This window comes from Labrus bergylta, chromosome 16 (assembly GCF_963930695.1).
Source record: "Labrus bergylta chromosome 16, fLabBer1.1, whole genome shotgun sequence".
NCBI lineage: Eukaryota > Metazoa > Chordata > Actinopteri > Labriformes > Labridae > Labrus > Labrus bergylta.
Window position 1 is genome coordinate 14,975,209 of NC_089210.1, and position 22,567 is coordinate 14,997,775.

At 40.8% G+C, this 22,567-nt stretch overlaps 1 protein-coding gene across 3 annotated transcripts; it reads left to right on the forward strand.

Moving 5' to 3' along the window:
- Nucleotides 1-9,567: 9,567 nt before the first annotated feature.
- Nucleotides 9,568-20,620, forward strand: hao1 (hydroxyacid oxidase (glycolate oxidase) 1). 3 transcript variants are annotated; one of them, XR_010668905.1, is made up of 9 exons: nucleotides 9,569-9,757; nucleotides 12,842-12,993; nucleotides 15,466-15,736; nucleotides 15,879-16,051; nucleotides 17,694-17,785; nucleotides 19,328-19,486; nucleotides 19,601-19,670; nucleotides 19,782-19,929; nucleotides 20,038-20,620. XR_010668905.1 is itself a non-coding variant. In XM_020649621.3 (8 exons), the coding sequence occupies exons 1-8, from the start codon at nucleotides 9,612-9,614 to the stop codon at nucleotides 19,847-19,849; spliced, it is 1,131 nt and encodes a 376-aa protein (XP_020505277.1). In that variant the 5' UTR covers nucleotides 9,569-9,611; the 3' UTR covers nucleotides 19,850-20,620. The 3 variants fall into 3 exon arrangements, 1 of the variants encoding a protein (XP_020505277.1); XR_010668906.1 differs by having other exon boundaries at nucleotides 9,568-9,757; nucleotides 19,328-19,481; nucleotides 19,782-20,620; XM_020649621.3 differs by having other exon boundaries at nucleotides 19,782-20,620.
- Nucleotides 20,621-22,567: the final 1,947 nt, after the last annotated feature.

Here is a 22,567-nt window from a genome sequence, read left to right on the forward strand (position 1 = left end):
GAGTTATGTGTGAGTCATTTAACAATAAGAATCATTCTATAAAACACGAATGTTATATTATAAAAAGATGATTAAAATGTTTCTTCATTAGGTTAGGTTATGTTTCTTTTTTTTCAGTGGGGTCTAAGAGATGTGAGAATCACAGAAGTGGTTTAAAATGAAGCACTGTCACTGATTATATCGATGTAATCGTCACTGAGCAAAAGAAAACCTAAAAGAGTAACTTCAAAATGTACATATACACCCAGATATGATAGGGTATATATAAGAAATAAAATGCAAATTAATTTTGATTATATTAAAAGAAATGATGCAAAAAAACAAGTGTAACAGGATGAGCCTCTACCTTGTTGATTGATAAGACTTTGTCAGACAAAGTCTAGTGTCTCACATCACAGCAGCTCCATTTACGACATACACATTAAAGACAAGATACAAAGTTACAAACGTGACACAACATTTCAACTTGAAACACAATATTTAGAGACCTTGAACACGCTTTCATCTTGGAGTCAACTCCATAGCATTAACTGATGTTGTTCAGTCTGACCTTATTAAAACACGGGACCCTGTATCTCCAGTTTGATGATAATACTTCAAATTCACTGTTAAGGGCATGTTAAGGTCAGAGACAATGCTGCTTGCCAGCCTTAACATGTTTTTATACTTGATGGCTTGCTCCTGACCTTTGACCAAATCCCCAAAAATTACAACATACCAGATAACTGCTACTTTCAGTATATCCAATTAAAATTAGTCATCAGGAAATAAATGAATAACTCAACCTTTAACAACCACAGCCCACCTCTCTATTTAAAACTGCTACTGCTTAAACCTCAGAAAACCCCATCCCAGATATATACACCACTGTAATATCTAAAGACAAAATAGTATCAACTCCTACAGACAAATGGATCACAGACATCAACAATCCTCTGACAGATTTCAACTGGCAAAACATATGCAGTAACACATTCTCTATGACCTGTAATTTAAAAACCCAACTCGTACAGTATAAAGTCCTCCATAGAACACACTCACAAACTCTACCATATGGGCTTCAGCCAAAATAACTCCTACTGTCCAACCACAACTGATAAATACTTCCATGCCCTCTTGACCTGCTCAAACATTCAAACCTTCTGGTCGGAGGTCATGAGCAAGCTGTCTGACATCCTCAGCCTCAGCATCACCCAATGCCCCATCATTGCACTACTAAGTAACATCTCGTCCCTACCACTCCCGAAACACCTCAATCCTTTCTTGTTAATATCACTTACCATAGCCAAACAAGTCATACTATTAAACTAGAAAGGCAAACCAAAATATCCATACTCCACTGGCCCATCCTACTCACAGACCACTCAAACCTCGAAAAAATGATAGCATCGTTGAAAAATAATATGGCTTCCTTTGAAAATATCTGGTCCTCCTTTTTGCAATATCTTCAAACAGTTGTAATCCTCGTATCATTATATAAATATTAAAATATATAAAATATTTCATTACCATTTGTCCAACTTAACCATATCCGTATCCATATAACCGTATATAGGCTACTATTTTTGTCCTTTACTGCTGTTTTTTCATTTTATTAATTTTTTATTTTATTTTGTTCTATTATTTATAAACATTGTTTCTTATCTTGTTTGTTACTAAAGCTACAGCAAACCATAATGTGCAGTACTTCTCAATCAGTTAATCAGTATGACCCTGCCATTTTTTCCTGGATTTTATCCTATTTGTCTGTTTGGCTTTTGCCCTGTCTGTCCTGTCTGTCTGGTTTTGTCCCGCCTGTCCTGTCTGTCTGGTTTTGTTCCGCCTGTCCTGTGTGTCTGATTCCGTCCTCTGCGTCCGGTTCATCTTGTCCTGTCTCATAGATCACACATTCCTGTTTGGCTTTTCTGCCAAATGTCTTTATTTTGTACATATAGGCATGTATTATCTATTCACTCTATGTAAAACTGCAAAAGCAAAATAAAAATAATAAATACATTTAAAAAACAAGTTTTTAACAGGACTCTGGGAAACTTCTGTACGAGGTACATGTGTTTACCTTTTTTGTAGATGGTGGTGATGACGTGATGGCGTAGCTTTGTAAGCGTAGCATCATTGTTTGCAGACGGGCAGGGGCAGAGTTTATGTGCTTTTTTATAATCATCACCAAAGGTTGGTGTTCTGTTTCCACTGTTATGGGCTCACCATAAACATAGTCTCTGAACTTTGTGCAGGCAAACACAACAGCTAGCAACTCCTTTTTGATTTGTGCATAACGAGTCTCTGTGTCTGTGAGGGTACGTGACGCAAAGGAAACTGGTGTGCCGTTTTGAAGACATGCATCTCCTAGTCCATAACAAGATGCATCGTATGTTAGTGTGACAGGCTGCTTAACATCATAACAATGACAGTCGAGGTGGGCTTGACAGACACGACTTGAGACATTCAAATGCTTCCTGATTCTGCTGGAACCAGCACCATGCAGATTCTTTTTGAGTCAGTTTCCTCAGTGGTGCATTGCGCTGTAGTTCGGGATGAACTTGCCAAGGTAGTTGACCATACCAAGGAAACTTCTGAGGTGACGTCTGTGGGGTCTGGCATGTCTGTGATTGCTGACTGTGATTGCAGTTTTAGCAGGGTCTGCTTTAAATCCTCCTCTTGTGAAAATGTGGCCTACATAGCCAACGTGATCCAGGCGAAATTTGCTTTTTGCTGGACTTAGCCTGAGGTTTATTTATTTTGCTTTTTCAAGCACTCTCTTTAAGTTCATCATGCTCAGCTACATCACAGCCTCCGATGATGATGTCATCGATGATAACTGAACATGGATAACCTAGATAGAGCAGCACCCGCCCATCGCATGAGCCAAACTGTGTGTCCTTCAAATGAGACGTCGCTGCCACCGGGAGTGCTCCAAACCAAAATCCATTAAAGAGTGCATTGAAAAGAATCACCACCGTGGATGTCAATGAACTATATACAAATGTACAAAATATACACACCCCCAGGCCAGCATCACAGCTTACCGCAAGTTACTGCTGCCTGATGCCAAGTTGCCAGACGCTACCAAGGCCAGCCTGCCCTGCAAGACGCTAAGGCTCGAATAGAGAGGTGAAGTTGCCACTCCGATCAGCCACGCCGGGCTGACGGTCAAGGAGAAATAAAAATTGACGCTACTGCTGGGCCACACCAAGCATACATTCACTGAATGACATGCTTGCAGCCACATTAATCTATTAGAACTGAACAAATGTAGACGGGCCAGACCAAGTAGCAGCAGTAGTAGTAGATCTCACTCAGAGATGCACCACGCCACAATGCCCAGGAAGCTGCCATGCCCCTGGTAGAGTGCTCCCGCATCCCTGAGGGACAAGAGACCCCAGTGCCCACATATACCTGCTACAATCCAGTGGGAAAGACAGTCTTTGGACAATGGTTTACAGATAAGCTCCGGCTTAAAACAGACAAACAACTGATCTGTCCTCCTGTTAGTCCATGTCCTTTGCACATACACCTGTAGTGCCCTGACCGGACATACCAGTGAGCGTCTGCGCTCCTTGCTCTCTCTCTGCATGGAGTAGAGAGACAGGAGCTCAACCCTCTGAATTGTCTGAGATTCTGAAAGAACCTTGGGGAGAAATGCTGGATTCGGCTGCAGGACCTCCCCTGCACCCTCTGGTAGGAACCTGAACTGAGATAGCCGGAATCTCTCCAATCCGCCTGGCGGTGGCCAGTGCCATCAATAGGGTAGTCTTAAGAGATAGCCACGACTGAATCCAGGGGCTCGACCGGAGTCCTTTCCAGAGCCTGTAGAACCAGCTCTAAATCCCAAGGCGGGAGAGAAGGTCTACAAGGACAGCCCATGTGTCTTCTGGCCCCCTTGGGGAATTGGGACACAAGGTTGCCAACTTCCTCAGACAATCGGCATCGTCCTATATGGGCTGCCTTGATAGCCACCACCATACCCCTAAGGGTGGAGGGCGATTTCCCCGCATCCAGGAGCTCCTGCAAAAACTGCAGAATCTCCGGCGCATGCCAGAGGATCTACCTAATGTTCCCTGCACCATGCCAGAAAGACCCTCCACCTGTGACCATAGAGCGCCCTCGTTGATGGGACACGAGCACCCTGCAGAGTTTGGACCACCAACTGTGACAGCCCCATGGCTAACAGCTCGGTCCTCTCAGTCCCAGAGCCTCAGTCCCTGGGGAAAGGGATGGAACAGAGTCCCCTTTGCCTGCGACTGCGACCTGGAATTCATATGTCTTGCTTCCAAAGACGAATCTGAGGAACCGCCAATGCCCTTCCCAGATGGGAATCTGGAAATAGGCATCCTTCAGATCGATGGTGATGAACCAATCTCCTCTGCAGATGGACTGTTTCACCCTCGGGACAGTCAACATCTTGCACGGCAAATGTTTGAGATATTGTTGAGCCCCCCTCAGATCTAAAATGGGAGATTTCCATCCTTTTTGGGGATGAGAAAGTACCAGGAATAAAACCCAGCTTGCTTGTTGCCTGGTGGAACTACTTTGATGGCCTCTTTCACCAGCAGAGCGCAATTTCCGGTCTGGAGCACAGCCTTGACTTTTGGATCCACCACTGTGTAGACAGTCAGAGTGTTTGAGGTTGGTGGATGGCAGGCAAATTGAATACGATATCCCTGGGTCATGGTAGAAATTACCCAGGGGCTCCACCCAGCAACTTCCAAGCTGTGAGACGTGCACCAGCCAGGCAGCCGCAGGCTGGGCCCGGACTAGCATCAGGAGCGAGGCGGGGGTTTAGGCCGTCCTTTGACCTGGGCCCCCTCACTCTGCTTGCCTTTACCTCGTCCCCTGCCACGGCGAGCGTCCAAGATAATCTGAGGTCTCCAGAGTCCAAGCTTGGCCCCTGCATTGGGGCAGGGGCCCGGCTGGACTGTTCAGTCCCCCGCCACCTACGATGCTTTACCAGTGCACCAGAAACTTTGTGGGCACAGTGACACGCTTCTTGGGCCTGTTGCAACATAGCCTTAGCACCTGGTCCAAACATGGCTGAGGGATCAACGGCCAGTTTCAGAATGCAGCTTTTGTCCTCGGGCTGCAACCCAGACTGTGACAATCAAAGCTGGCGTCTCGTCACCCAGAGAGACGCTATGCCTTTCCCAGCAGCTGCAACCTGCTCCTTCACCAACTGTGCCATGACAGATGAAACAAGCTGCAGTTCCAATACAATGCACATATCATATCCTGCACCCAGCTCACTCGCCAGCTGCCGATGATACAGTACCAATATGGACCCTGTATTAGCCAGCTGCGCCTGAACTGCCATTGCCCTGTTGACCTTAACCAGAGAGGCATCCAACATTCTGCACCCCTTCGTCGGGCAGCTAGGTTTCCCCTGAACAGAGCCTGAAGGGAACATGAGGGCTGCAGTGGTCTGGTCCAAAGGTGGCAGTGCTGCACAGCCAACCTTTTCTCAATCCTGCATAGCAGACAACCGTCTACTTGGTCGAGAATTTCAATGGTTCTGTGGGTTTGGCAAACCCAGCCTGCATCCACTCCTCGACATCTGGGAGAAGAGGCACCAGAAATGGCATCGGCCGTGTCTCCATACCCTCATCAAAGCATGATGGCGCAGGTGCCTGGCCTATTGTGGTATCTACCCCCAATGCCTGTGCTGCCTGCCCCATCAGTTCTCTGAATAGGCGGAGCTCACTGCCCCTTTCCACCTCCTCCGGTGCCAGAGCAGCCTCCTCTTGCCACAGAGGAAGGTCGTCGACAAAGTGCCCCAGCACATCCACATCAACCTCTTGATCTTCCTCATCCCCCTCAGTCTTGATAGTTAAATCAGTCAACATCATCCTGAGAGGGGGAACAGGAAGGAGGTTCCTGGAGCCACAGCCAGGCTCCGCCCCCCTGAGGCGCTTAGCCTGCCGGGACCCAGTGGGTGGAGCAACCTGCTCCTTCCTTCCAAACACACTGAAGCGGGCCTCCAAGGACCATAATGGCAAAATAAAGCAATTCATGCACGATGAAGGGTTCTCTCTTGCCCAAGTAGCTGGTTAACTCCCAGACACAATACACATTTATCATGTCCATCCTCAATGGGCATCTGCACACCACAACCCTCACAGTTATGGCCGTGGCTCTTAATCTCGCAAGAGGTTGACACCGCGATTGAGAATGAGGAAGTGCCAGCTGGCTAGAGCTAGAGCTGTTGTGCCTATGTGCACAACACCACCGCCTCCCCACAGTTTGGACAGACAGTTTATTCCTATGGCGCGTGAACCCCTCGCCAGAGCAATACGTCAGGAACGTCCGTTTTGGAACGTCCGTTTTGGATTACTCACAACCGACAGCACTACCGCCTCTCCCGTGGCCGGGATTAGTCGTGTAAGCTTCGTACCTATGGCGTGTCAGTCCTTCAACAGAACAATACGCCAGGCACGGACTGTGAGAAACGGTGATAGCTGACAGCCCGACAAACAGCAACCCCGAGAGGAAAACCCCCACTCTCTCTTACACTTCGGTATTGGCAAATACTGTCTCCTCCTAGTAGCACAGTTTTAATTCACACAACCTCCAACCTGCTCTCGTGGAATCAAAATGATCAGTGACAGTGTGGTGCACAGGTGCTCTTCTACTGTCATTAGCCACCTCACAGGTGGATTGTCTAAAAGGTAATTGTCCACAACGTCACCTGACCCGTGGTCAGCGCATTACATATGGAATATATAGTGGAAAGATAGTCTCGATACGATAGAGAAAGTGTCCTCCTTACACATTGCAGGCTCATGTATTGCTATTTCGTGCACAGATTGTCTGAAAGTTTCTTTCTTAAAGCCGTTTTGACTGTGTGTTTTTGATTTACAGCACTTCTTGTTATGATTTAGTTTCTTGCAGCTATGACACTGCTGTCCGAAAGCTGGACATTTTTCCCGCTTAGCCGTGTGTACCACCACAGTTACTGCAGTTGGTGATGGGCTGGGACTGAGAAAATGATGGGGACTTTGGCTGGTACTTTCTGAAGGAAACTGGGCGTAATATATCAACACTAGTAGCTTGAATGGCTAGTGTTTTGCTACTCTCCTCATTCGTGGATGCGACAGAGAGAAATGGCTTTGGTTAATGTTTATTCACTGTCTCTTAACAGGGATTTTCTAAGAGTGTCATTAGTGATGCCACACACTATCCAGTCACAGACAAGTTCATCAGTCAAATCTCCAAAATGGCAGCTTTTAGCTTTAATCCTCAGATCACTGATGAATGACTTGATGCTCTCACATTGTTTCTGATTTCTTGAATTAAACTTGTGTCTCTCCATTATTTTGTTATTTTGTGGATTGCATATTTCACGGAATTTTCTCTTTACACATTCAGGATCCTCTCTGGACTCTGTTGGAGTGATTACTGCTCCATCGTCACTGGGTGCTCTTACTTCAGCTGCATAGACAAACGAGTGCTCTCGTTCATTGGCATCTGGTCCTGCAAGATTGAGGAGGATATAAGCCTTCGTCCTAGCAGGCTTGTCGAAGTGCGCTGCGGCGATAAAGATGTCGAAATCCATCCGCCATTGTTGCAACGTAGCGTAGCTTTAGCTAGTAGCTTGTTAGCATAAAAAAGTCCCGGCACTTTTACTTTGTCCGACGACAAAATACTCACAGGCGAGGAGTTTGTACTATTTCTGACACCCAGTGCATGAGTGTGAATGAGAAGACAATATTATTGACCACTGGGTCATTTATTAACCGAGAGCAGGAGAGCACAGATGCTGTGTCACTCATCAAGCATGACATGTAATAACTGAGCACTCCAGTGGCGCTGATCAGAATAAACACACACCTGTTACGGTGGCCTGTAGTAAACAAACAGAGCGATCATCAAGGGAATGATCTACACTATCCTTGTGCAGCCAGCTTCATTAGAAAAAGAAGTAGTAGTTAGACGCACATCACGTAGGTGCAGGGCAGTGCAAAAATAGCAAAACTGAGAAAGAAGATAGCCCCGCACACTTGATAAATTGCTGCAAAAAAGGGGGTTTTATTGATCACTACGTTTCGACCAGAGGTCTTCTTCAGGTAGTTTTTTAAAATGATCACCCTATCTTCTTTTTCAGCCAGCTTCATTCTCAAAAATGTCTATGTGGATGATGAGCTCATCAGCTTTGATTCAGTTGACAATGCAAAAAAGCTGGTCAATGAAGCACAAGAAATCTGTGTCAAAGGAAAGCTGCATTTACACCAATTAGTGTGCAACAACAGAGAGGTCCTGGATGCGATTCCAGAGACAGAACTATCAAGTGACAGGAAAGATGTAAATCTGAACTACAATGAGGTTCCAATGCAGAGTGTACTTGGAGTAAAGTGGAATGTAGAGGCTGATGTCTCATGTCTCATTCAGTGTCATCCTCAAAGAAATGCAAGCCACACAACGAGGAATCCTAGCAACAGTTGCAAGTTTGTATGATCCATTAGGATTTCTCTCTCCCTACATCTTCTATGGAAAACAAGTTGAGCAAGAAATGTGCAAGTGTGTTGTTGGATGGGATGAGCCTGTTCCCCCTGCACTCAAGACCAAATGGCTCTGTGACCTGTAAAATCTTGTAAAAAATTATATAGTGTCACCATCCCACGCCTTGAGCTCACTGCAGCCGCAGTTTCTGCTGGAGTAAGTACTTCCTCAGAACAGAGCTTGAACTGAGGAAAGATAAGGAGTTTTTCTGGACAGAAAACCAGAAGGTGGTGCTTGAGTACATTAAAAATGAAACTTGGCGCTTTCATGTATTTGTTGCTAATCTCATCCAGAAAACAAGAGACTCAACAAATCCAAGACAATGGTTCTACATCGAAACAGATCTAAGTCCAGCTGGCCATGCTGCTAGGGGTTTCAAGGTGGCAGACTTGATTGCCTCAAACTGGCTCACTGGGCCTAAGTTTTTATGGCAAGATTCCCCAGAGCTTCTCGTTGTTGACCCAGAGGTAAAGGCTCAGAAGACAAATGCTCTTGAAATACACAGCTTTCTTGCAAGGTTCTCAAGTTTTTCTGACTGGAATACATCCCTCAACGTTGTCACAAGGATTAAAAGACTGGCAAAGAGGCACAAGTCAGGGCCCATTAGAGAGAAAAATTGCCGGTAACACTTTATATCCCATGTTCAGAATATTGTTTAAAGTTTGATTGGGTCATTTGTGTGATGGAGCTGGGGTTAGTTTGGTCTGTGATGGTGGGACCCATTGTGATATCTTTTCATGGGGCCCTGAGGTCTTGGCGGCACCCCTCACATAAGCTAGATGGGACTTGTTAACAGAAAAGAGGTGAAGTTTAAATGACCTTTGATGCTCCTTCTCAAGGTGCAAAGTCCACAGCCACTTTTATCTCAGAAATATGTAAAAGTCTACAAAAAAATAGAGATGATGTTAAGGATCAGGTGATCAAGAGTCATACTGCAATGCCAACGATCCTCTGTTTATTCTGGCATAATATAGTTTAGAAATGTGTTACCCGAACAGGGCTTAAAAAAACGAGAAGAGAAATGTTTAACCAAGGCATTCATTCAGCAGGTTAATGATTACATCACCTCTTATCTCTGTCAGTGAGCAACAAACAGTGGTCTGCCAAAGGGTCTTTGTGTTTAGATGAACACAATGTCAATGCAGCGAGTGTGTGTGTCAGATTTTGAGAAAGAAGCCAGGAAAATTCTGCCTAAAGCTGTGTATGATTACTACCACTCAGGAGCGGATGAGCAACATACCCTGGCTGACAATGAAGCTGCTTTTAACAGGTAGGCCACACCACATATGCATAGGCTATCTCTTAACTCTTGAGGACAGTTTTGTAGCAAGAAGCCAAATTAAAAATTAACCCCAAAACAGCATACATTTAGACATATACTCCAAATGTCACTGCAGGCAGAGCAGGTTCCTGTGGCAAAGTAACTAAAATTGTGCTGGCATTTTGTCAGCACCTTTACATTTTCTATGGCCGCTAGAGACTTGTATTATATAACACCGCTGTATGCAGCCTAATAACTCATAATGTAATACATTTTCACTTCATTATAATAACTCCCACATTTTGGAACAATCTGTCGCTCTCTGTAATCATCGTCCTTATCGCCATATGTAGCCTAATATTTGTATAGTTTGTAATAGTGTGACCTTACTTGTCTGTGCTGCTGCAACGCCTGAATTTCCCCTCTGGGGATCAATAAAGTACTATCCTATCCTATCCTATCCTATCCTATCCTATCATATCCTATCCTAATAGCCTATTTTTACAAATTGTGGTGGTTATTACAAAATGCTTGAGTTGCACCTTTTGTAGACTATATTAGCCAATCAGAAAGGATCTCGTCCTTCATTAAAAAGCTATAGGCCTACATTAGGCCTTTATTAACATTCAGTTTATGCATTCTAGCATGAATCGTACTGCCTTAAATCACTTAAAAAGATAGCCTATTAGTTTAGTAGATGAGCATAATAATAACTTTCATTGGTCACAGTAGCTTAATAATATAAAAGCTGAACTTGAGGGTTTCATAGAGAGGTAAGGAAACTGCATGACAGTAGCGTGATTTATATTTACAGTTTATGGATTAGACACACTGTATGCCTGGAATGGGCTTGAGTAACCCCTCTTTCTCAGGTGACTTCCCTTTCTTTTTTTAAAAGATTTATTTTTGGGGCATTTTCTGCCTTTATTGGAGAGACAGGACAGTGGATAGACATGGAACTCAGGGAGAGGGAGAGTGGGGAATGACATGAGGGAAAGGAGCCACATGCTGGATTTGAACCTGGGCCGCCCGCTTGGAGGACCATGGCCTCCATACATGGGGCGTGCGCACTAACCACTGCGCCACCAGCGCCCCGTGACTTCCCTTTCTGAAATAGAAAACCAAGAGTTTCCATCATTTCAGGGTTAACAGACTCAGAATTTGCACTTAACCTGCTTTCTGAAAATGGGCCTCTGAGAAAGAGAATATGTTTACAGACAATGTAGCTTAGACAAGGCAATAATTTACATGATGTTTTTATCACAGCAGCAAATACAGCAACAGTGCAGCAGCTTTCAAAAGCAGTTTCTTCACAGATCATAATTACAGCCAACAATAACCTTGTTTCTAGAGAAAGGCCCAACAAGCTCTAAAAAGACAGCCTCTGCTTCATCTTCAACCAAGGACACAAGATCATTTCGGAGGGAAGACTGAGTGTTCTCCTTAGCAAAGAGGGATACACCAACATAGACACTTTCTGGCTGTTTAGCCAAGTTTCAGTCAAACCATTTACTGAAAAATGTATAGGGAGTACAGAAACGTTTTCAATAAGACAATCAAATTGTTTTGGTAGACTGCCAATTATCGTTATTAATATTTTTCTCCACACTTAAAGGTATCTTCAGAAAAATAGTTACAGGGAATATGGCCTTGCTTAAAATCAGCGCAGTTTAAATCAGGATCAGCTTTAAAATATGGCAAGAAATTTAAAATACGGCTTTATTTGTAAAACCTTTTTTAATTCAAAAACTTTTTGTTTCTGTGTTTACTTGAAAGTTGTGAAATATGAAAAGTTCCACATCCATCTTTTATCAATGAGTTTTAAACATTTACTCATCTGGACCCTGCTCCCACTGAACTGTTAATAAGTGCATAATAAAGTATTTATTAATCCTTATAAGCAGTGTTCCCATTTTAGATCCAGTGACTGCAAAGGAGCTTCATTAAGTGTTAATAAGTGCATAATAAAGGATTTATTAACTAGAGAGGAACCGATTGCAATTTTTCTGACTGATTTCGATTTTTGGTCAATACCGATTTTCTGTCTTCAAAGGTCTATTATGGACTGCTAAAGCAAACTATTTTGTACTATACTATACTTGTGGATCTGCCATGGGCCAAGAGGCGAAGAGGGAGCGAGTGCAGGGAAGCGGTGTGAGTTTCTCCACCTGTATATCAAACCCTTTTCACTTCTTCACAGCCGACATGTTAGCTTTTTGTGTTCGGCCATCCATTAGTGTTTGTGTTGCTGTGCGCGAGGCATGTAAATGCTCTTGTGTGTGAGTTTGATCAAATTGGCTATACTCTTAGGGACCGGTCACCGGTCAGGGCCGAGCAGACTGAAAACCGGCCGGTTCCGATCACATGCCAATCTATCATTGCACCCTTATTAATAACCTTTATAAGCAATGTTCCCACTTTAGATCCAGTACCTGCAAAGGAGCTTTATTAACTGTTAATAAGTGCATAATAAATGATTTATTAAGCTTTATAAGCAGTGTTACCACTTTAGATCCAGTACCTGCAAAGGAGCTTTATTAACTGTTAATAAGTGCATAATAAATGATTTATTAAGCTTTATAAGCAGTGTTCCCACTTTAGATCCATTATTATCACACAAAAGTATCGTAAAGTTCTATCTATAAACTCTATCTTCTAAATTTTTGTGCGTAAACTATCTTGCCATGTATTGTTATGGTATATGAAAAGCACCAATAATAACCTAAAGAGGCAAGTGTTGCAGAATAAATCCTGAAGCTTAGCTGAACGCAAGCTTAACTTTGTTGACTTTTGTTCACATACAACTGGGGTTATGTCCTTAAAACCACAGGCATGGAGACAAGTAAAATAGTTAAGAGTGTTGTAAATATCTGTCATTAAAGCATTATGTTTAAAGTTCAGTAATTTTGCAGTTATGTGTGGAAATAGAGATGTTAAGCTGTACACTAGCATGCTAGGCTACACCTGTTGCTAGTACGCATAGTAACATTACGGAGGTGGAAATGCTAATAACATTAAGGGGTTTGTTTAGTTTTGCTAATGTTTCAGAAAGAGCTAATGAATATATGTTTACATGTGTGTGCGTGAGTTCAGGTGGAATCTTGTCCCGCGGGTACTGAGGGACGTGTCCACAGTGGATCTGTCTGTCTCTCTATTGGGCCAGAAGCTCAGCATGCCTATCTGTGTTGCTGCCACAGCAATGCAGAGGATGGCTCATCCTGAGGGGGAAATAGCAACAGCAAGAGGTAAACTCTCTCAAAATCACACAGTATGTGAATATTAATACAAAATGTAACTTGAGCTGAGTGCAGTGGTTATTATTATTTGCCAATTATTTGCATCTTGAAATATCAATATTCAATGACATTAGGGATACTATTTTGCAATCAGCTGCTATGTCTAATCAAAAAGACTGACTCAACAAAACAAAAAAAACATATCAAAATAGTGTTATTCACTGTCATCATCAAAATGAAAGCCAATAAGGACATTTGCTTAATTACATTAGACCGATGTTTCCACAGTGATGTTCAAGTCTAAGTGTAATCCGTAATGCATCCGCGACATTTTCTGTGGAAACCATAATGTGTACAGTGTTTACCTCTGTTGATTATTTGTTATGATTCACTCCTTAAATTGGTTTGAAATAATCCTGGTATTTGACAGTGGGTATGATTCCACCTTATTTTACCTGTTTAATTATGTACAGGATGGAATTGTGGAATTTGAGTCTAAGCTAAATTTAAAATGAGGATGCAAAAAGAAAGATTGAAGGATCCACACATCTTTGATAAATTTGTTGGTCAAAAACTAATGATAACGAGAGGTGGAATTGTTATTACATTGTTATTGTCTGACTAAGCAGCAGAGAGACAAAGCCCTGAAAATGCAGACCTCTGGAGAGCATTGTTGTTGTGTATCTTGCTTCTGTTGCTTCTCTTTTTGATCTCACGCTGAGGGAAGGACTTGCGCAAATCAGATGTGTTTTTATGTGAGTTTTAAAAATCGATACTGACATGAGGAGGGAACAATTTGGTACCCTATGTAAAGATATTGCACTTTTCGATCGCAAGATCCAGAAGATGACAATAATACAATGCTTATGGATGCCAACCACCATAAAAACCAAAAGATGAAAAAGTGGCAAAAGACAGAAAATGGATGAGCAGGTTTGAATATTTCCATTTGACCGTCATTGTCATCGTTATTATCATCATCTGTAAACACGCCCATGTATTCAATCACGGGGTGTCGCCAGGAGATGGTGCTTCCCTCACACGCACACATAAATCTACCTTATGTTTAGTCAGGCCTGGTAACTGAAGTTTATTAATATATAAGTCTTTTAACTATAAATATAAGTCTTTTCTGATTACAGCTTTTGGTAATAAATGACTGTGAGCAGCTTTATAAGAACACTGGAACTCCTATAAAAATCGTATAGCCTAACTGAATGAACTTAGTTGTTATTCTAACACTAACATTTATTAATGAATCCTGAATCAAATCAGTTGCTGTTGTTCACAAAATCATATTGAATATATTTTTTTCTTCATGAAATTAAAAGTGTTCATTCTTTCTTCAGTCTACAACAACTTGACCCCATTTGGGGTCTTTCTGATGAACAATGTCGCCCATAACTTAGAATGTTTCTCACCTCTGTCGTTATTGCAGTAAATAAATATTAGGGTCCAAAGATACTTTCCAGAAATTTGTTCAAAAGGAACAGGTAGGTTCCAGCCACCTGGACATTGCAAAATGTCATTGCAAACAGCAAATCTCAAGATAGATAACATGCATCCTCTTCAGACTCTCAAAAGTATGATTAAAAAAAATGTTTACATATACAGTTGTCTTCACATACAGTACACACATTTTATACTCAACGTAAAGATGAAAATATTTAACATTTTTATAAGTGGTGTGGTGTGGTGTGAAAAGTTGTGTCCCCCAGTGATATGTGGGAAAACTATCAATTATTATTTGACCAATTTGATTGACTCTTAGCAGATGTTGTTCAGCAATATTCCTGGGAGAACCATACAGTGCTGCATGATGTTGATGTTATTGATTAATTCCCTTATGAACAGTACCCTTATTGGTACCCACCTTAGAAAATAGAGATAGAGATTATTGTCTGGATCTTACCAGTGATGCTAGCTGCCTGGGAAGAAAAGGCAGACAAAAGAAAAGGTGGGGCAGAGCTGTCTGTTGATGACAGAATACATTGACCAGAGCAAAAAAAAATTCCATCTCAAAGACTATGGATCATATTGGTCAGACACGGTATGGTTAATATCTTGAAGGGTTATTTTCAGTGGCCACATGCAAGTGTGCCAGCATGCAAGGGAAACCATACTGACCCTGTGGTCTTCGATAATCCATCAATCAATCTTTATTTGTATAGTGCCAATTCATAACAAGTGTTATCTTGAGACACTTTACAAATAGCAGGTAAAATACCTTACTTTTAGTTTTTTAATATTACAATGACTGAATGAATGAATTTGACATGACAATGACATAAAAAGAATGACATGACAATGACATAAAAAGAATGATCAGAAGGAAGTTAGCCGTTTTTGGTTTTTTTAAATATCATAGGGATCACTGGAGAAGCATGTCTAAAATTTTACAAGGTTCTTGGTAGACTTTGTTCTTAAATGAGTCCTCTTCAACTGCTGTGACTTTGACCACCATTAATATTTGTTTTTAAGCATGCCAAACATTGGGAACAGGGATGATGCTGAGCTCCTGGGCCACTTCCACTATAGAAGAAGTGATGTCAGCAGTGATTGATTCCCAGGATGGTGGCTGTGTTCTGTGGCTGCAGCTTTACATCTATAAAGACAGAGAGCTGACACTTTCATTGGTTCGCCGGGCAGAGGCAGCAGGATATAAGGCTATCTTTGTTACCGTGGATACACCATATCTTGGGAGAAGATGGGACGATATGCGCAACCACTTTAAACTGCCCCCACATCTGAGGTAGGAACCAAACACAACAGCCATAGGATTTAATATATAATTAATTGCCAAATTCCATCACAACTCTTAACTCTCTCTCTCTGTGTGGGGGATGGGGGGTTTGGTGGGCTGGTGTGTGTGTGGATGTGTGGTGTGTTTCCAGCATGTCCAACTTCTCAACAGCGTCACTGGCTTTCTCTGAGGGGAACTACGGCAAAGACAGTGGTTTGGCTGTTTATGTTGCAAAATCAATCGATCCAACTCTCTGTTGGGATGACATCACCTGGCTAAAGAAGCAAACACATCTGCCTGTGATTGTGAAAGGAGTTCTGAATGGTATTGTTAAATGCACACAAGCACACACACCTACACTCCCCTTTTCCTCACCCCAAATAAAAAGTGCAGTTGTTTGTTATTATAGAGAACACACATACACTTTTATGTTATATTAAAAAAGAAAAGTTAAAGCTCTATTTTATTGATAAACTAACAGGAAACCCATTAATTACAAAACAGAATAAGATTTTTGTGTTTTCTAAACTCTCTTTGACTTTATTTGTATCCATGCTCAAACTTATTGAGGAATAATAATGGATAATGGATTTGAAGTGTCTAAAAATGTATATTCTGGTTGGTGTTTTTTGTGCGGCAACCTCAAATAAACATCTCAGAAAAACATCTAAGTTAGGCATGGGCAACTTTGGTTACCAAGAGGGCCACATTAACTCTATTCTCACTGCTAAAAGGACAAATTGTTACAACTTGTATTTAATTACTTTTAATTGAATTGAGAATTTGAATAAATAAATATCATATTTATACTACCAAATGGAAATAGTAATTAGCTAAACACAGAATTGAAGCCAATCTAAGCTACTTTTTCAATGCGTTTTTTTAAAGAATATCTTATTTACATCTACATGTTTTTAAATACATTTAGTTTTGCATATACCATAAATGGTTAACAGGCTTAAGCTTGTATAGCACATTTCTAATCTCAATTTAAGGCACTTTTTACACAGCAGGTAACACCTACCCAGGCTGCTGTGGCTCAGTTGGTGGAGTTGGTCATCTCTCTACAGGAAGGTTGGGGGTTCGATCCCCAGCTCCTGCAGTCATGTGACCTTGGGCAAGACACTTAATCCGGAGCAGCTCCCGCTGCTTCATTGGTGGAGTATGAATGTGTCTGAATGGAATTAGTTCATTCTGATGGTCACCTTACAAAGCAGCTACCGCCATCAGTGTGTGAACGGGTGTAAAATTCTAGGTGTGACCTGTGAGGTAAAAGAAATTGAAAAATCAGAAAACTAGAAAAGCGCTTTGCAAGCTCAAGTCCATTTACGTGTCCATCAGTATTTACTTATACATTCATACACATTCACACACTGCAGCAGGAGCAAATCAGGTTCAAGTGTCTTGCCCAAGGACACATCAGACATGTAGCTGCAGGAGCTGGGGATTGAAACCCCAACCTTCCAGTTGAGAGACAACCATCTCTACCACTTAACCACTGCCACCCCAACATAGTTTTACAGAAACAATTACAATAAGTTGTATCTATTAATTTCTTTAGAAGAACAAAACAGATGTTGTAATCTGTTTGGTCTTGGTGCATGGTGTTGGTCAGGTTTAAATCCTTAATGGGAAATGTACTAATGTTTTCTTCACGTGAGCAATTTATTGATATTTGAATAAGACTTGTGGGCCAGAATGTTTGAGGAGGGGGGCCTCATGTTTCCCAGTTGCTCACCTTGATCTAAGGTAATTTTACTGGGTGGGAGCACAACGAGACTCCCCTACAAAAGGAGATAATTTAAACAAGTTAGAATGCCCTAATTGACAATTGAAATTTAAATGAATGAAACAACTTGATTTTAACCTGTGAGGAATGCATTTGCACCACAACCTGGCATTTCTATATAGCATGTCTGGTTCAGTGATTTTATCGAGCAATGTCTGTCTGTTATTCTATGGGCAGGTGAAGATGCGGTCCAGGCACTAAAATATGGGGTTGATGGCATCCTGGTATCTAATCATGGAGCTCGACAACTGGATGGAGTACCTGCCACGGTCTGTGTGTTTTTGTGATTTGTGTGCTTGTTTAATTTCTTTTTGCTGACTGAAAAATGCTCTTCACTTTTATGTACTGCAACAATATCTGAAATCCTATTATAGGCTTACAAAAAATGTAATTGTGGCATCTGAACAAATCTTAATGTTGCTCTTTATATACTGTAGCTTTACACTTGTCTCAGTAATTAAAAAACAGGTTTTTGTTAAAAGAAATGTGAAAACAATCTAAAGAAACCTTTAAAATTCAACTTTGCCTTTTTTACAGCCAACGTTCTTGTCTTTCTGGATGCCGAGTGCTTAATGTCTTTCCTGGGTCATCGTTGAGCAAAACTATTCTTTATATTTATTTTAGTAAATAACCATGTGACCGCTACGATCTCTGTGTAATTACATGGCTGCATCATGTTTCTTGTTGACTAGTATGCTCTTCTCTCCACTTTTTATTGATATTGTTGTTCTGTCTAACTACACAAGGTATTGCTATAAAGGCAAAAGTTATTATTATAGCGTCATATAGCGGATTCTGTTCTTTCGTTGTAGTTTTTTTAATTACAAATGACAAACTTAACAAAACAAAATATGTCAGTAAGTGCAAACAAACAGCTTTAAGTCTGATTGGACACAGGTGCTGACAGGCAATGCACAGAGGCAAAGCACAACATCGACAGCTGTTTTTGAGAGTTCCAATCAGCATAAAAACCATCCTAAAATCGTCATTATCAAACAAAACCATAGTCATCATAATCATCATTATTCTCATCATTAATATCATTAAGTGTGTAGGTGTTCATGAAAGAGCTGGGTCTTTAGCTTTTTCTTAAAGGTGCAAGATCGATCTCTGCAGATCGATTGGAGTTTGGAAGTCCGTTTTCGTTTCGCACTTTTGTGCTGTAAATTTAGCTCAGGCACAGATGTGCACATGAGAGCATCCTGTACTTTTATGTTTAATAAGATAGAGATAGACAAGCAGCCAACCATTAATTCCTACATGCAATTTAGAGTCACCAATCAACCGCATGCATGCATGTGGAGAATATACAAACTCCATACAGTAAGGTTTCTGTCCGACGGGGATTCAAAATAGGAAACTTCTTGTGTGAGGCAACAGCGCTAACCACTGCACTCTGTGGAGCCCGTAAGAATAATGTAACGATCAAATGCATTTCAGAGTTAGTTTGTTCTAAATCAACAGAAATAATGCACACATATTTATTTAACAAATATCAGAAGGTATACGGTTATCAATTATCGGGGTATTTCTGTATTTCTCAGTGTATTATTGAATCAATATCGAAGTCTATTACTATAAGTTGCCATGGTTCTTCTCCCTACCCTACAGAAGCATTATGATAACAGAGTCTCAGGAAGTAACTACATACATTAAGTGGAAGCACATGTAGCAAGGTATCAGGGAACTTTTGTTTTACTTTTTTTTGTCACTGTATTTACTGACAATATGATTAGGATAAGAAAAAACTCTTTAAATTGTACTTTATGTTACAATATCATAAACTAAAGCCAGTGTGTTTGTGTATATAGCTGGACGTGTTGGAGGAAGTGGTGAAGGCAGTACAAGGCCGTTGTGATGTCTACCTGGACGGAGGAGTGAGGCGAGGGACAGATGTCCTGAAGGCTATAGCTCTTGGAGCAAAAGCTGTCTTCATTGGCAGACCTGTGCTTTGGGGCCTTGCCTGTGAGGTGAATCACTACAGCAATTAACCTAAATTTCAGGTTAATTGTTTGTCTAACCAAATGCACTCAACATAATAACTCTCTAAAACTGAAAATATTTTTTTATTGTTGTGTATCCAGGGGGAACAGGGAGTAACTGATCTTCTAGAAGTACTTAAAGAAGAGCTGCGACTGGCTATGGCTCTGACAGGTACCAAACACATACAAGGAAATTACAGTCACTTTGTAAATACCTGTCTGTCAAACACTACTCCCAGACATGTTTGTGTGTGTCTGTTTGTGTGTGTGTGCGTTCTCGTAGGTTGTCGTTCCCTATCTGAGGTCAGCAGGTCCCATGTCAGGAGAGCGGAGTTTGCCTCCAGGATGTGAAAATCAACCTGTCGCAGGAAACACAAGAAAATTAATTCAATTCCTTTTTGTTATTCTGCTGAAATATGAACCAAAAAAAGGTAATGATTAAAGTTGCTGTGATCACAAAAGGACTTCACACTTTTATTCCTTTTCTGAATCGGTTTACTGATATTCACTGTCTCTTAATTGTCTTCCGTGGCTCATAGAAACTAAAGGCCAGGGAAAGTCCTTTGCAAGACCAACATTAATGGCTACCTTTCCAACAATGCGACACAACAGGATTGCAACAAACAGAAATACTTCAGTATTTCAAAAAATATTATCAATGAGGAGAAGGTACATTAATGACTGGATGGAGTTCAGAATTCTGATAACAATATCAGGGTTAAATAATATATATTATGTATCTTTCAATCCAGGGGCATAGAGCAAAGTTCAATTGGACATTTCACACAAAGCGATATTTGATCTCAATGGCACTAACTTGGATAAATAAAGGTTAAATCAATAAAGCTGTAATTGTACTTTATTTCCTGATTAAATTGTGATATGTCTGGAATTACATTGTGTTGCTATGGCGGAGACATGATAATCAAAAACAGAATGAGACAAGCACAAGGGATCTGCATCCCTAGTTCATTTTCAGGTGCTTTTTTTTTTTAACCATAGAAAAGAAGAAGGAAAAAATGGCAGAAAAAAAGATAGACTACTACAGAAAAAATATCGCCCTTAACTTACATTGTATTCAACATATTGTACAAGAAAATAAAAAGATAATGTATCTTGTGATTTATGAGTTGTTCTTTGTACGTGTTTCTTTCTTTCTTTTGCTATATCCGTGAGGGACTTTGGGAGTTGTGTCACAAAACAGAAGATAGATCAGAGATAAAAGATAAAATAAGAAAGAAATCACAGTTGCTGCATTCGCTTGTTGAAACTGACTGAGCATGAGCGAGTGATTAGGTTGGTCAGCCACGTCGGGTGGTAAACTTTGATAAAATGCAGGACATTTAAAACATTATATCACCGCTCAATGTACTGAATGTGTTTCAGGAGCTCCCTGATTTCATTTGTGCAAATTTTTCCTTTTTGGCGAGGCCTACTTCCTGAGCCTGTTTTGTTAAGTCAGAAGTTTCTGTTTGATAATCAGCAGCTGATTCAATCTGTGAAAACACAACCAAGTCCTCAAGTCAGCCAAATAAGCTAGCCATATGGGACTTTGAAAGCAGCTATGATTGACCAAGTCTTCTCAGTCAATAATATGTTCTAAAAGAAATTAATAATAAACTACAGAAGCTTGATATATTGGACACCATGCAAGATGAGATAAAGAAACTGAATAACAAAATAAAATCAACTGTAGATCTTCTTAAGCAGACGCGCAAGGAGGACGAACTTATGAGAGGATTTGTTTTTTGGCCTTGTCTGGCGTCTTTCTGGAAAACCTTTTGGCATTAGTGAGCAGTTCCCTGTGGAGGTTGCAGAGAGGAGAAATAAACTTTTCCCCCTATACCGGGAGCTCAAGCAGGACAGAAAAAAAAAGGGTAAGACTCGTTTCTGATAAACTTTACATCGATGGACAGTACACCTTAGCTATTTCCACCTGCTTATAATGCTGAACCCTGATCTTGATGAGTTATGCATAGGCACGATCATTTATAAATGAAATCCCCTTTTGTCTTACCTTATTCTTTGATGATCGTGTGTTTGGCTACACATTTTAATTTTAGGTTTCCTAATATTTCCTTTGTTTTTTGTTGTGTTTTATGTTGTTTCTGCATACATTGGAAAATAAGTGAAGCTAGATTACATAAGGTTATCAAATTAAGTGACTACAAGTCTTAAAATGCATTTATTGCATATTTTCCATTTTTTCCCTCCCCTTCTTGTCATGATTTGGTCTTATGTAGTTTGTATTTTCAGTTTATATTTCCTGTTTTAGTAGTTCTCGTTTCCTAGCTTAGTTTCTACTGTTTTTATTTTGTATTTCCTATACCTGTGTTTCTTTGTCCTAGTGTGTATCGTTCTTGGTAAATTGAGTCTTTAGTGTTTCCAGTTATATTTTGTAGTTTATTTTTCCCTCTGTGACTCTTGTGTGTTTTTGTCTTAATGTTTCATAGTTTAGTCTTTAGTGTTTCATGTTCTTTTGTATCTTCATATCCTAGCGTTCTTTAGGTTTTAGTGGTTGTTACATTCTTGAGTTCTGTATGTCTTCAGTGTTTCATGATTTATTTGGTATTGTCCTCAGTGTTTCTCATCTTGTGTTTTCTCCCTGCCTTGATTGCTCTGATTGTCCTCACCTGTGTCTTGTTAGTCTCACCTGTTTCTTCCCTTCTGTGTCAGTTCATTGTCGTTTGTCGGTGTTGTAAGTTGCCAGTGTTGTTTGTCGTATGTTAAGGTGTCAGTGTTTCCTAGTTTTTCTCAGTGGTTATCAGTTTTTGGATTTTCTCAGTTTGGACATTTAGATAAAAAGTTTTAGTTTTTGCCTTTTTGTTTAAATAAATAGTTTTATTTTTCATTCTGCACTTGGGTCCAGTTCCTGATTTTCCACACCTGTGACACTTCTATATATATGAAAGATAATGAGAACCTATGTATACCCAGTTTCAACTGTAATGGGCTTGCCAGTACTATGAAAAGAACTTTACTTGGCTAAATATGAATATTAGTTTGATATTATATTATCACTCAGTATATTAACACTCACCTCAAAAAGAGGAAGAGGCGTGGTTACGA

Bases quoted from the DNA above. Each gene is read 5' to 3' on its own strand.
- hao1 (XM_020649621.3), top strand. From the start codon at position 9,612: ATGAACACAATGTCAATGCAGCGAGTGTGTGTGTCAGATTTTGAGAAA. The intron at 9,758-12,841 runs GTAGGCCACACC...GCGTGAGTTCAG, and splicing joins AATGAAGCTGCTTTTAACAG to GTGGAATCTTGTCCCGCGGG. The intron at 12,994-15,465 runs GTAAACTCTCTC...TTTGTTTTTAAG, and splicing joins GGAAATAGCAACAGCAAGAG to CATGCCAAACATTGGGAACA.